At 40.1% G+C, this 15,631-nt stretch overlaps 1 protein-coding gene across 2 annotated transcripts in view; it reads right to left on the bottom strand.

The window, feature by feature from the left end:
- The window catches only part of TIAM2 (TIAM Rac1 associated GEF 2), a 96,019-nt gene that overhangs the window by 68,464 nt on the left and 11,924 nt on the right, over positions 1 to 15,631 (bottom strand). For both annotated transcript variants that reach the window (XM_084201549.1, XM_084201550.1), the window contains exons 4-6: positions 10,527 to 10,962; positions 6,459 to 6,631; positions 5,204 to 5,428 (exon numbers count right to left, since the gene is read on the bottom strand). In XM_084201549.1, coding sequence (XP_084057675.1) covers positions 5,204 to 5,428; positions 6,459 to 6,631; positions 10,527 to 10,962 — 834 coding nt within the window. The remainder of the gene's footprint in view (positions 1 to 5,203; positions 5,429 to 6,458; positions 6,632 to 10,526; positions 10,963 to 15,631) is intronic.

Raw genomic sequence — 15,631 nt, 5'->3', positions numbered from 1 at the left:
AACTTCTGCTGCTGTTTTATATGTACAGCTTTTCAACCACATTACAAACAACACCAAACTCTTTGCATTCCACTCCCTGGTTCTCAGATACAATTCATATTGTATCCATCTGGAAAAATGAGTCACTTGGTTTCTGGGGACAAGGAACAGATTTTTATTGTCATTACTTCCTAAAGAGAACTCGAAGAAGCAAAACCATCACTCTTTCAGAAATTCCATTACTTTAAAAAACACTACTGAGATGCTATCATAACTTTTAGTTTAAAGAAATAAAGAAGGCATTGTAAAAGAGTACAACAACACTCATGTGAAATTAGCAACACTTTATTCTTCATCTGCATGGTGACTTAAAAAAGGTTAAGGAATCTTCCTGAAATAACAAGACAACGGAGGGGTTTTTTTCAATAAATGCCATATTTTTGGATGCACTGGAAGAATAGAATTTTCATAATTTTTAACCAAAATAGACAGAGATAACTTATTCCCAATACCACTGATAGCATGAAAGCGGACATGTGTGTTACATCTTGTTCAAAATCCAATGGAAATTGGTGGTACCATATAAATGTCTATAGCTAGGGATCTAAGTAAGGAAGCCACCGAATTTTATTATCCAGCTGTCCTCTCCAAAACCCAGACCACCATCCCTTTCTGAACAGGCTGCCCCACCAGCTCCATTGTATGAGATAATGCTATGCAACTCCACACTAAGTTTTCATTACCTTATGCTAAAGCTTTGCAAAACAAAGAGGGAAATTCACAATTCTGTAAAACAGTAACAACAGTGCAGAGAGAATGGAGATAAACTTCCCTAACCTTCTGTCTGCCTACTCACTTCACTTTCAGTCTACTACTACTAAAGGGAAGCACTTTGCTAATGATGTAGGGAAGGTACAATGAAGTAAAATGTTATTGAAGATTAACATCTGGAAAGATATTGAACCAACCTCTCAGGAAGCAGAGATCTGCTTTAGCCAGTTCAAAAACCACACAAACTGAAGGTCTGTTCTAACAAGCTTTGGACTTTTTTTTTTTTTTTTTTTTTTTTAGTTTTAGAGGATATGGAAGAATAAAAAGTTACTAGGTATTGAGATTCCAGCTGAATTTGTCTGCAGCAATGATGGCATGTGTTAGCAAAGTTCCCTGAAAAGAACTTTGAGTGTTGTTGAGAATTTGGATCTCAATGTCAGAAAATATTTCATCAGATGCTTTATAGAACGTTAAGACATGAAATTTGAGCTTTGTGGAGGCTGAAGAATAAATTCCCAGGCCTATTCCAATCATCCTTCTTCAAATGTGAGAGAAAAGAGAAAGAGTCAAGTAAATTTTAAAAACAAAGCAGTGAAGTTATGCTCTTTGTAAAAAGCTGGAGACCACTACAGGGAAAGGAAGAAAGTAAGAAAGGTACTAATGGATTTAATGACTACCCAGAATAAGCAGACCACCATCTTACCGACCCTTTTTTTTTTAAATTTATGTCAACAGACAAACTACTTTTAGGTGGAGGACACATATGAAAACTTACAAAAAAAGTATCCCCCAAAAAAGCACATTCCTGTTCTTCTCACTAATGCTTCACCATTTCAGTGCCTGCAAGTAAATACACATGTTCCTAACCCTCTGAAAAGTTAAGAATTATATGCAGAGAAAATATGAATTACATCAGAAACCTCTGAATAGCTTGGAAAACATGATTATGCCAACATATTAAAATTTGAAGACAAAACTCCATAATGCTTTCAAGCAACTATTAATCATGCTATTGTTCTAAAATGAGACATCAGGATAGACTTATGTACCAAGTACATAAACAATTACACAAGGGCTGCAGTGGTCTCTCTTGCGAGATAGATTTTCCACCCCATTAAGACCACTTCTGCAGGCAGCTTCACTTCTGACTTTAATGTCAGCTTCACTTCTGACTTTAATTTTGTTAAAAGAGCTCTCTTTGTTAAGAGAGAGATTATCTGAATAAATGCTAATAATCCCTTTCACTAACAGGGCTCTGTATTCACAGCAAACACAGTGGTTTCTCTAGCAGGTTAAACATCTAGGAAAACTAAAAAAAAATTTAAAGAGAGGCTTTGCAATTCATCTTGGCACCAGGAGATTTTCAAACTTGCTACCTTTTGTCCTAATTGTCTTCACTTGAGGGGAGAAGTCACATGTTGGGAGAATACCAGCACACACAACGTATTTATTTCACAGAGTAATAATAAACATATGTGGCTGTAGGCAGCATGTGCAGACTCCAGATTTCCAGACACACTGCCATCTTGCAGATGCTTCATTGATCTCTTCTAAACTGACCAGCATTACCAAGAGCTTTGTGAAGGGCTACAGTTTTCTCTTTACCACTTACAAAGTCTATTATTATTATTATTATTATTATTATTATTATTATTATTATTATTATTATTATTATGCCAGTAAACCCAGCTAGAGAGAATCCCTCATGTAAGCCACAAAACAAAACATTTCCCAACCAGTCTGATAGTATATAAACAACATTTGATACCATATAAAACAGATCCGATAGCATATAAAACAACAATTTCTCTAGAAAAACAATGTTTTCTTTGTCTTTGTTGTTGTTGTTTGTTTGCACTTCTGTTTAGCACTGGTTTTATCAATTGATTGCCCTCAAATTCACAAAATTGACCAGACAGTACGGGATGAGCTTCTCTAGTCTATTTGCTGGACGCCAAAAAGAAGCATGTAGAAGTATATCAAAATACCCATAGCAACTTTAGAAGTGCAGGTTTCCCTAGTACAACTGTCTTTCATGTGGTAGTAATTGTGAATAAAAAAAGGTTTTGCTTGCTTTTAAAGCCCTGGGAATCATTAAGTCTTCAGCAGAGAAGTATTGGTGTTAAGGCAATACAGAAGTGAAAGAAAAGAGTAAGTTGACATTTGGTGGTTGCTTTTCTGAGGAAGGAAAAGGAGAAAGACTATAGAAATCAGAGTTTCCAAGATAATTCCTCAGTGAAAATAAATTCTTTTTATGTAAAAAACCACCACAGTCCTTCTGAAGTCAATCACAGTGTTTCCGCTGGCTTCCCAAAATAAATCACCAGTGACAATTTCCAGCACAGAATGCATTCTTAAGAAATACAGTATTGGCAATACTATGTACTTCAGCATGGAGGAATAATATCTGCCCCATGACTGACACATCATCAAATTTACACAAAACCAAGACTAGAATTCATGTTTTCTTTTTTCTCAAAATAGGCAAAAGACACCTAAACAACACAGTTACTAAACAATTATAGCTACACATATGCAAACTATTCCCTCAGGAATAACATTTTCTCAAAATCATTACCTTACTAAGTATATTAAGACTTCTCAGTTACTAACTGCATCAAGATTTTCTCTTTTCTTTGCAAAAGCCAAACTGAGACAACAAATTAGAAGATTAGGCAACTGAGTTATCTATATCGATTTTTTTCTGAAGTGACTTCGCCAGCAAACCTTAGGCAATTGTAAGGAGAGATTTTAAAGAGATCAAAGGGATCAAGAATGGAGAAAATTCTTGCTATGAATTTATTCTTTGCCAACTACTGGATGCTTGCAGTGATCCGTGTCATTTTTTGTGCCAATGGTCTGCCCCTTTTCAATGTTCTGAGACACACATAGACAGAAGATTAACAGGAATAAACCTTCTGCAGCCCAGAAGATGGATTTCAGTTCTACAGAATGAAGCCAACTTCTTACAGAGCTGGAAAACGATGACAATTCTTCAAGGACAGAACACCTAATTAGCAGATATTAAGATAGATCATTAATGCTCTTCAGCTGACTCAAAATTCACTACTAACGGGAATATCTGATGAGGGATGGATAAATTAAGTTGATACACATCAGGATTTTTCCTCAGTGTATCACATGTTACAAGCACTAGACATCTATAGAAATCTGTATACTCTTCTATAGGTCTCAAAGCCTACTGCAACAAAAGGATGCTTAACATTTTTCTTCCTTCATTCACCTCAGTCAGCTCTGGACCAGGAAATAAAGTGACCTGGAAATAAATTATGAACATCTGAGCACTCAAAGGGCTTATGAACGTCTGCACTGCAAATCCCTACACAAACCTGCATGTTATTTGAACTCTGCTCATATAGCTTCAGACTCAAGTGTGCCACAAGAGCTTGGCAGTGACGTCAGTACTAGTCAGTCTGCTCTTCATCAAGTCCAAGCCAGTAGAGTAAGAATTTTAAATATTATAAGCATCAAATTGCTGAAACTACAAGTGTTTCGTTAACAAAAGAAAAATAATTATGCTGTATTGGTTTGAAGGAAGTAAACCTCATTTGCTACTCAAGAGGCCATAATATGCAGCATGAAGTACTGACAGAGGAATAGTTACTCTGACTGGAAAGGCTCTCAAAGACCAGTTCAAGATCAGTTCAAGTTATCAGAAGTCTTCTGTAAATGGCCTAATAATGCTGAAGATACAGCAGCCTCAGTCCACAGACTTATTTAGGCTGAACTACGAGACAAGTTTAGTGCACAAGAAGCCATGGATAGGAAGGCTCTTGTCTGAACACTAAGCATATCTAAATAATTGAAGCATCTTTTGTCTGTTACTATCTGCAAACGTGGGGGCATCAACACTGCACGATGTACTTCCATAAGGTATCCCTGGAGGGATTCCCGGTTCACAGCTAGAACTGAGAGCAGAGTAAGGCTGCCTGTTTGTTCACCTCCACACAGTGATCATTAGTCATGGCTAAATTTCAACTGGAAGCACGTCTTTTTCTGTGACTACACAAATAAAGTCAGAGGAAGGACTAAGTATTCCTCACGTGCTGTCTTAAGGTGCAGAACAATACTGCCAAGCACCTACTCTTCAATCTCTTCTGCAATGCAATAATAAATTATTCACAGAACATACTGTATATTCTGTGGTATGCAATGTAACAGCTAGGTCTTATTAACATAAAACAGTAAAAATTAGTTACATTTTCACAGAAGAGACAAGAAAAAGCTTTGTGCTCTTGAAACAGAACAGTCTGATGCACAGCTTTGAGGAGCCGGCCTCCTGCACTGCTCTGGATTGCTGTAGAAACCTGGCAATAATTCCAACCACTGTGCCAGCTATGCCCAAGACAATTACTCTCAGGCCTAGAAATCACAGAGACCGAAGCAATAATTAATGATGAGTATGCTCTCATAAAAAAATTGTTTCCAGTACCTGATTTTCTATGGCCTTTCTGTTTTTTGGATCGCTAACAATTGAGAGCTGCAACTCTGCCATCTTTTTCATTTTGCCATCCATGTCAATCTTCTGGAAGAGACTCTTGGTCTGATTCTTCAGCAGCCTGACAGTGTCCTCTTTCCCAAGCTTCTTTGCAAAGAGGGAAGCACAGGCTGAATGTATGGCAGTAACCCAGTTTTCCAGATCCGTCTGACTTGTTGCCTGTGAAACCAATGAATGGTGCAACGTTATGAGCAGGTAAGAGAAAAATAAAATAAAACCAACAGCTCTAGGGCATGAAGTGCTTGATGGGCTCACTGTTGTCTGAGGCACTTTATCTTAACCAAGTGAAATAAGCTTTTCTTTAGAACTGAGCAAATAAAGGTAGTCTGAGATTTTCCTACACTCCATCATGACTTGACTCCAAACTCCAGCTGCTGCTTCTTAGACCTGCAAGGTCTAAAAGCTCCAGAAGGACAAGAGCCACATAAGCTGTGGGAAAGATGTGACTTGCATCTTTCATCCCTCCAAATAACTAAAGTAAGCCCTACCAGATATCAAAGACAAACCTTCTTCACTGCTGCGACAGCAGAGAAGATTTTATATGTGACATTCTGAAGAGAGGTATTTGCTTACTTAAAAGGTGCCAAGTTAGTGGAGAGGCAACATGGAGGTGAAGAGAATGCAATCTGCATGAAGTATCTCTGGAGATATGTACAAGTGTGCCTATGAATCAACACATTTCTATGCAGGCAGTTCCACATAACCCTATTTTTTATTGACATTTCCAGTGGTGCCCTTGAGCAGCCAAGGTATTTTGATTATTTTTAGCTCTCTTTCTTGAGTATCTTGCTCAAGCAAACTCTCTGTGGCCAGCAGATTCAGGGTTGAGCACACCATTCTGTAAGGGTGGAATGCTAACAGATGTGAAAAAAATTGATAAAAAGTTGATTTTTAGAAGCTTGTGATCAACCAGGTACCCAGAGCTTCATGCAGATTTGTGGTCCTTGTTCTTTTTGTTTCTGAGCCATAGCTGACTGAGCCAACTGGTGTAATACCTCAAGTTATATCATACCTTTAATATTATAATGGTGTAATGCAACAGTGCAGTCATGCTACTATTTTTAAGTCAAAGGCAGAAACATGGTGTGTGTGTGTGCATGTGTACATACAATCATATAGATACATGTGTAGACTCACAAACGCATCCTAAAATGGAAACAACCACCAAGTTATGCATGCATCTTGTTACCTGAAATAGGTAGACATCTCCAAAAGAATTGCTGAGACAGAACACATTTTCTTTCTTGGGATGTTCTGGAACAGACTGAACTATACTGTCTTCTGCAAACAGGGCGTATCGAGGCAAACTGCTCTGCTCCATTGAGTTCCTTCCATAGGTCTCATAAAACAGTAGAGTACAACCTTTTGCAGTTCAGAGGGACAAAAAAAACATGAGGAGAAAGTAAGTTATGGATCTCCCAACATTATATAATGGTTTTGTGAATTAAGACACCCTTCAGAGACAGGGAACATCAGTTCCCCTTCTCTTCCGAAATAGACAAAAAAGGAAGATTTTCTACACAGAAAAACAGTTAATGATCAATTTGCCAATGCAAAGTTGAAACAGACATCTAATAGGGCCACAACAAACATATATGGGCTTAATAAATAAATAAATCAGGACACCTCAATATGGAAGCGTCTAAGGGTTAGGGTAGGATGGGGTTTGAGCAATCTGCTGTAGCGAAAGATGTCTATGCCAATGGCAGAGGAGCTGGACTAAAGGTCCCTTCTAACCCACAATATTCTATCAATAAACTCAGCCTATTAAAATGTTAAGGCATGTAGAAGAGATTAACTCCTGCTTCGTTAAATCAGCTTTCATGTTTCTTTATTAAACTGAACCAACTCTCTCATAACAGCCACTTAAGAAATCTTCCTATTTGTTGAAAAGATTTGCAGAACCCTTTGTCTTCATACAACATGCTTAGTGAATAAACTTCAAATTTAAACCAGATTTCCTTGAATCTAGCTGAAAATTGGAGACTCAGACAATTTTGAGTAATTTAAAACAGTTTAAAAGGGCTGAGTTTGAGCATGTTCAGTCTTGTAAATAGCGTAATATCTAAGGTATGAAGCTTGCATCCAGAAAACAAACTTCATACTTGATGACGGCAATCCCCGAGTATAACAAGTGGAATTACTTCTGGAGGAGAGTGGAGGAGACTTGATCCCAGCAGAGGACACTTGATCCCAGCCCACAGCAGTATGACTGTAGTGCCATGTTGCCTTTGGCAGCAGTGCTGGCTCAAGAAGGGCCTGTGCCCTCCATCCCTGACAGCCTTTCCTTCCTGCCTCCTCATAACCCACTGTCCTCCAAGACGCACCAATCTGCCTGTTCGAGGGGTCATGGGCTGAAGTGCACTTCTAAAATACCATTACAAAGGGAAACCCGTATCAGAGATTTCTGATCAAATCATCCATTGACTGGAAAGTTGTTAGAGGAAGGAATCTAATACATAGAAATACCTCTATACTACAAAACTGCACCTTTTCCTGTTAATGTTGAAAGTTACTGGCAGAATATTTTGGGTAAGAACAAATCCTATGGAGCTGGTCCTATCTATTCCATTGGGAAGCCCTCACTTTATCTCCTTTATGCCACTGAAACACTTGGAGATCTCTGCAGTTGGAAAAAAGGACATGGTTTGTAACACTCTGCATATCAGAAATATCATTTGAACATAACAGGGCAAACTAAACCAAGAAAGCCAAGTCTTCTCTTGTATTCAGCAGCAGCAGCAACATACAACCACTTCCACTTCTGCATTTTAGGAAAGTGCAGAAGTTTAAAGTTTTTAAGATTTATTTTAAAATATTTCCCTATTTCCCCTATTTGCTCTAACTCAAGATAAATCATATTTTATCCTGAGAGTTTATATGTACACAAATAAAAATTTTGAAGGGCATGTATGTATGCTTGGATGTATGGAACCCCAGGTATATCTTTAGGTCAAGTCCAGTCATCCCTGGAAGCAGCTAGTTTCATAAGCTATGTCAGACACACAGAGACTGATTATTGTCCAAATATTTTAATTAATACTTGTGCTGAAGAGAAAGAGCAAAGGTAAAGCAATTTCCCTAGTTAAAGGAAACTAACTGGACAGAACAGATGGAAAAGAGAGTCTCTCCTGGTACACAGTTACTATTCAGGATCAGGTCTTGGTGGCCCTGAAAGTGGAGCAGAAGCCTCAAGACATGTGTACCTTCAAGTCTGGCAGGTAACTTGATGGTTATAAGCCTTCTGCATATTTATAATTAAACACATCTCAACAGAGTGCAAATAAACATGCTGTTCTCCATTTACATATTTAGAGTCATGCTTTAAAATATCTTGGCTATTTAAACTTCAAGAACAAATGAAATACTGATTCATTCAAAAACCCCTATAAAGAGAACCAAAGCAAGTGCCTTGATCTTGATATAGCAATTATGAAAACAGAATTACCCCTTGATATCCAGACAGGCAAGTTTATTTTGGATCAGAAGTCTCCACAGGACAATAAAGGTAAGAGATCAAGGAAATTAGGAATGTATATTTAAAACAGCTAGCGAAGTGCAAAAGACTCTGTACCATGAATGCAGTCAGATCAACCACTGAAGTAAAAAGCAGTATCTAACAGTTATAAAGTTGGAAGTTAATAAAGCTTTTTACAAAGAACTGCATTGTTCCTTTTTTTGCAGCTTCGGAAATTCAGGTACTAAGAAGACACACAATTTTTTCAAGGTCACCAATAAGCTAATTTTATAGCTAAAAAAAAAAATGAATATGAAGCATCTAAATTGCTTGCTAGAGCTTCGTTATCCCAGGAATGCACAAACTACTAGTATATAATATATTTCAGTTTAGAGTTTTGATACAATTGCTTAGAAACTGAATTTTAGAAGAGGCAGATGAAATTACATTTATACTCCATAACACAAATATACACAATAAGAGGGTGGAATTCAGGTACTGTTTTTCTCTTTGTATACACTGCTTGTAAGCATGAATCATGCTATCTGATGATGCTATCAGGGCAAGTGATTTAAACTGTTAAGCCTGCCTACATTTTGATCACTTGATAACAAGTCTCTGAATTTTTAGGCAGAATTGCCTCATTCTAGTAAGTTTGCTTCTTTTCAATCAGCACCATCAGGCAGAACATTACCAGGACTTGCTGTTCATTTTTCTTCAGGTCTACACCCATGCACAATTTTAAAAAGGGCAACATGTGGGAAAGCTGCCATTTTCTCTTCGCTGGTCCCAGATATGATAGGAAATGATCAAGCTTGATCATTTCCTTGCTCATTAACTTAGTATCATATTTACTGAAAGACAAATCCTTTGGATGCAATTCAAAATTTAAAAAAGGCGTATTAACTCACCCATTAAATTTCCCTTCTTCCCCACAACAGATATTATTTTCCTTCTCACACCTCCTGACACCTGTACACTTCTCACAGCACCCTCTGAGCACAAATGGAGCACAACAATCACACCTGCAGCAGCCCCCTTGAGTGGATTCCCCTCCCATGGGGCTGTTTTCACAACAGGAGCAGCTGCAGGAGATGGGAAGCTGGGCATGCCAAAAGCAGAAGGGGTTGGTATTGATGGGAGTGGAGATAGGAGGGAGACCTTCAACTCCTGGGAATGGTTGCCTTGGGCAGCACAGGGCTTTCCCTGTTGATGCTTCAGCTTCCCCTGCTCTGAACCACACACACTTCTCTGTGTAAAGGCTCTGGCACAGGGAGCTCACCTCTCCATTATATAGCCCCCTCATGTGCTAGAAATGAACAAAACATTTTTACAATAAACTACCCCATCCTTCATTAAATTTCATAGCAGAGCCTAAGGAACTGTGCGTCTCTAACAAGGAATTGGGCACGAGCAACTTCTCCTGACCCTTAAATTTTGGTTCAGTTTGGTCTTTGACCTCCAAACATCCAAAAGCATCTTCTAACTCCCCAGTCTGATGTGAACACACAAATTAGGAAGTCAGACAAAACAATTCCCACTATGATATGAAACACAAGGCTGCACACAAGCCCAAAGATATTGAGCAGCACCTCAGTTCAGTGGGCTGCCTAGGCACAAGCTCCACTTTGGGTGGTGGGTAGACCTTGCAAGGTTGTGGTGGGTAGACCTTGTAAAGTTAGGTGTTATTTTCTGATCCCCCTAAATCTGCTAACAGAAGCCAGCATGCATGAAATGCTGCTGAGACACAACAGAAAGAACTGCTGCTGCCAAGATGAAGGATCAACGTGGCGGTCTCACCTTTGAGGGTAACCCAGTACTGCTTCCACTTCCGTCGTGTGACCAGCTCCAGCTTCTTCTCCTTCTGCAGGGTCACCAAGGGTTTGAAGAACAGCCACCCTGCCTTGCGCACCACTCCTTGCTCCTTCTCATACAGCAAATCCAGCTGCTCCAAGGAGCTCAGGGACTCGCCGCTGGAGTCTTCTGTTTCCGACGAGGTCTCCGTATTCTCCAAGTTCATCCTGCTCATCTCCAGCTCCCGCATGAAGTTCTCATAAATGTTCTGCCTCAAGGCATCACTGCTGACAGCATTGGTGGACTCGCTTCTCTGGGATAGGGCATGGCTGGAGCCAGGAGACCACAGTAAAGTGGAGAGCTGTGATGGTGCCAGTGTGTCTGTAGTGAAGTTGTCCATTCTGCTGTCAAAGTAGTCACTCCCATCTTTACACTTTGGCTCCTGTGCATAAAAGGAATTTATCTGCCATCAGTCACCACAGCTACGATCAAAAGACACACCTCATTTGTCAATTAAATTCGTTTCATGTTTAGCTACTTCCAGTTCCTTCATCTTTTCACCATTACATCACAGTCTTTGCCTCAGCCACTGACACCACCACTGTTACAACTCAGTTTTTTCAGCAGAACCCCATTAAACCCTATCCACTAATCTGAGCACTTTGGTAATTCCAGCATGCTTTGAATAATCTCAAATTTCACTAGAAACTACTGTCTGAAACCTGAAGTACTCCCAGAGACAACTACGTCCTCCATCTGAAATGCAGGCACCATGTTTGGCATCTGTCTGAGTACAAGCAGGAATAGTGTCACAACAGGTTTCTTTATTATTATAGGGTTTTTGATACTTTGGTGCTATCACATTGGTGCAAGGTGGCTAGGTTTAGCTTCAACACAACAAGGCTGATTTTAACCTCCGCTTTCTATTTGTCGTACAAATGGTGCTTAACCAACAAAAAAAAAGGTCAAACTAAAGAATATTTTAAGCTTGTTAGAATTGATCAATTGACTAAAATCTAATCTAAAACAATATGTGATTTAAAAAAAGAAAGACACGCTTGCTGACTGGCTTAAATCCAATCTCCAGACTGCAGAGCTGCGTATTTTCTGAGCTGCTGGGAACACCCTGAGAGTTTGATCATCCCATCAAGCACTGGCAGGCCTTTCTCCTAATTGCACTGTGCAACTTCATCCCGTGGATTGAGAGGGCTAGCTAATTTTATTTGAAATCATCAGGCCTGATGCTATGACTTCAACTTTGCCTTTGATATGGATGCTAGAGTAGGCCTATTTCTTGCCACTGCTTGTCAACGTGGGACTTTGTTGGCAGTTTGGACCTTTTTTCTTTTAAGCCTTTCCAAGTATTATACTGACTGATCCCAACTCTCCCAAGCTCCAGGGATGGACAGGGATTTTCCTACCACCCAAAACAGAGCTCCTTGGACTAACTTCACTGTTGAGAACCACACCATCCATCCTAAGAAGCCATTTATTATCTTCCGAGCTCAAGCGTTGCCAATGCTATTTAAAAGCAACCAAGATTTAAGAACCTAAAACACAAAAGACATGTTGCCTTTTGCAGTAAAAGTGCAAGGGAGGAAAAAAGAGATATTGAAATAAATTATTTGAGAAGTGAAGCCATTACCCTCAGTAATAATAAAGCCATTATACTTTCAAGTTTAGACTGTCTCTCTAAAAGCATTTATTTTCTCACAGACTACTGTACTAAGAACAAAGTAAATAAACATTGGTCTCCTGGGAGCTGTTCTCCCCAGCAGCTTTGAAAACAGATACTTTTTTCTTTGCTTCTTACTTGATGCTCTGCAAAACTGCAGCAGAAAAGCTGTGCTATGTCTTGGTAGCATCAGGATCTCCGGTGTGCAGCCAAGACTGGGACTGTACACCCTCCCAGGCAATGCCAGACAAACCACTTTTCCAGCAGCAGGATACTGCTGCTTGGGGCCTCAGAAAAGCCAGTTTGACCTGAAACCCATACTCCCCTACAGTACATTGAACTTCTGGCTTTTCAGACCCCTGTCTGGTGACCCAGTTCTCATGGTAAAGGATCCCCTTCCTCAAATCTTGTTGCAGAGTGTTAATCAGTGTTGCCCAAGAGTAACTCCCTAAACATCAACAGTTTAACTGGTCTTTATATGGTAAAGGGAGGAAGATTGGCACATGGGGTGACAAAACAGGATAAAATCCCACATGTAATTCATTTATGCCAAAAAGCAACTGTAGAAAATGGATCGTACAACTGCGCTGGCGATCTGTACTTTGGGGGGAAACTGAAAGCTTTCTCCACCCTTGTTTTAATTACTGCCACTGTACTTGTGTGCCAAAATCCAGCATTTTAATTGTTTGACTATTCTCCAGGAACTGCTAGTGTCCCCTGGAAAACATTAGTGTGCAGCTTACTAAGAATATGTGTTTCTTTCAGTCCCAAAGCACTAGTAGGAGACACAACACAAGGCAAGTACATAGAAGGGCTCTGTTGTGAAAACCCACCACTGGAACAGCAAACATTAAGGAAAAGTGTGGGATGCAACCTGTCAATGACCAGCCACTAACCAAATCCTATGTTTTCTCCTCACACATAGAAAGGGTAGGAATGAGGCAGTACCAGGGTAGAGAAAATGGATAAAGAATCCAAAATGAATATACACACTTCACCAGGACACCATCACTTGTATTTTTCTTTTCTTAAAGAACTGAATTGGCAGAGTCCCTGTTGGTCCTTGAGAAGACTGTCATTGTAGCAATATCTGCCACTACTGAAAAGGTTTGGCCTAAGTTGCTGCTGCAGGTGGTTTCCCTGACAGGCGACTTTCTGCTGGTTTTTGCTCTGTTGAATCTAGTGATGACAGACCTCTGTTTCTGCTCAGCTGCATTCAAGGAGATCTCTCAATGTTTGAGATATACTCTGGAATAGCTAAAGATAAGGCAAAAGATAAAGTGGCTAAGATACCAATTAGACAAAGTGATACACGCAATAATTAGCTGTAAAGAACAGCACAGGAAAAACGCAGCCTGCTACATTGACTAGGAGCCATGCTAGAAGGAGAATCTAATACCAGTCTTCAAGTCAAATATAGAGGTTCATTCAATGTGCTTTTCTTTTAAATTCTCTTTACAGCCCACATCAGGGCTCTGGTTTATAAAGTCATAAAATTTCAGATACGATTCCTGAAGTGAGGCTATTTTACTTAACTCAAGAACCTTTCTTCAGTAGCTGTTTCTGGTGGATGGATTTTCATTTTACACAGAAATTGCTAATGTTCTCCATGTAAAAGAGCTGCACGGAGTTTACACCACCATCGTTAGCCATATCTGGCTGTGCAGCAAGTCTACCTAAATTCTGTCCACAGGTCTCACATACATCACACACACCTTTCAGCTCACACACATTGAATTGCAACTCAGCATCACCCCAATGCCATTTCAGCTCAGATTAAACTAAATGAAGATGTCTGCTGCAGTACAGTACCAGCGATGCATTGAGGGAACACTTTAAGACACCCTCATGCAAGGAAAACTAGGTCTTGGAAAAGATTATTGCAAGTCTTGATGTAAGATCTTTATTAGAAAGGTACAATCAATTCCAGGATACATCAGAGCAAGCAGACATAAGGAAACATCCAAGTAACTGGACAGGGGATAACCAAGAACTCCTCTGGAATATCCCATATGCAAATCTTTTTGTGGATGATTTAAAACAGATGAGGAGGAAGGGTGCCAGAATGAAAAGGAAATAGATTTCTAATCTTAACACAGGAGACCAAGGAGAGTCTGTACAGCCCCACAAATTCAGGCCAAGAAAAGACACCACTTCTCCCTTTAAATAAATCATAACTGATTAAAAAATAGGAAAGAATAACTAATGTAGACATCAGAACAAACTGCTTGGAACTACCTTTACTCTGCCTATTAGCAAGCATTGAATAAGATGGTCTGGAAGGAGCCTTCAAGATGGGGAAAATCCTACCTGTGTTTAAGCTGCAATTTGTTCACAAAGGGGATTAAACTCCACTGCCTTTCTAGTGCCGGGGTCTGGCCTCAATATCCCAAGCCTGTGCCTCCTAGGCCTGCGCTCTCCTGAAGCAGAGGGCTCGGCTGGTTTGTTTCCACTGGGGCAGCCGGAGGGACTACCCAGCCACCAGCGGCACTTGGGCGCACTTACAGGGAAATATTCCAGCTTTCACCTACGTTCAGCCCCAGTGACTCACAGCCAGCTCTTACTAATGTACGGAGGAAGGGACGCGCTGTTCAGAGCAAAGCACAGATGCTGCCACGGCGAGATGAAGTCGCACAAACAGGGACCAGCCTCGTGACAGAGCAGAACCATCCACCACACTTCTGTCTTTTTAAGCTGTTAAGAGTATAAGCACTACCAAACGACAAGCCGGCAACCCCCAGAAGAGACGGCAGGTTACTCAAAGTGTGAAAGATGGAAATGAACCAATAAAGCCGCACAAGGAACTACAAAGCATTCACTACCTCCCTCTTAGCCTTCCTGTCGCTGGATACTTGTCTGATTAAAATCAGTGACTAACCATTTCCTCTGCCTTTTTCTAAGAAACCACCGTTTTTGGAGTTAGGGCTGTTTTCCTTCTACCACAATCTGATTCAAACTTGATGCAATCTCACCAGCCAAATTTCCTTGCTGCGTCTGAAGTCAGTGCACTGCACAGTGAATTCAAAATAGCTAAGAACTGAGCACCACACATGCCATTCTGAAAATGTCATAACTAAGTAATACATACTAATGGTCTGGGATGCAGAAATCATATGTAAAGCCTGGCAGTAAAATCCAGAGCAGCTACAGATGTTGAAATCAGTGAAGAACCCTGGAACACAGCATTGAGGCTCCTCAGTGATTCCAGGGGTTTTTGCCCTCTCTTTCACAGCTGAGTAAGAAGGTAAAAAGACAGCATCTGATAAAGTACATGAACACCAACTCACAAAAGAAGTGATGCAAATAAACAGCTTCCATTTTCATATCCCAGTTCTGTAGCCTCTCAGCCAGGATGCACACCAGCAAACCTTATGCTGAGCTCATTTCTGAGCCTAAGGGTCTGTCAGAGTTTTACACTGCAATGACAGATGCACAC

The sequence above is a fragment of the Fringilla coelebs genome (assembly GCF_963513975.1).
Source record: "Fringilla coelebs genome assembly, chromosome: 3".
NCBI classification, from domain to species: Eukaryota; Metazoa; Chordata; class Aves; order Passeriformes; family Fringillidae; genus Fringilla; species Fringilla coelebs.
This window is presented reverse-complemented; position numbering and strand designations above follow the sequence as displayed.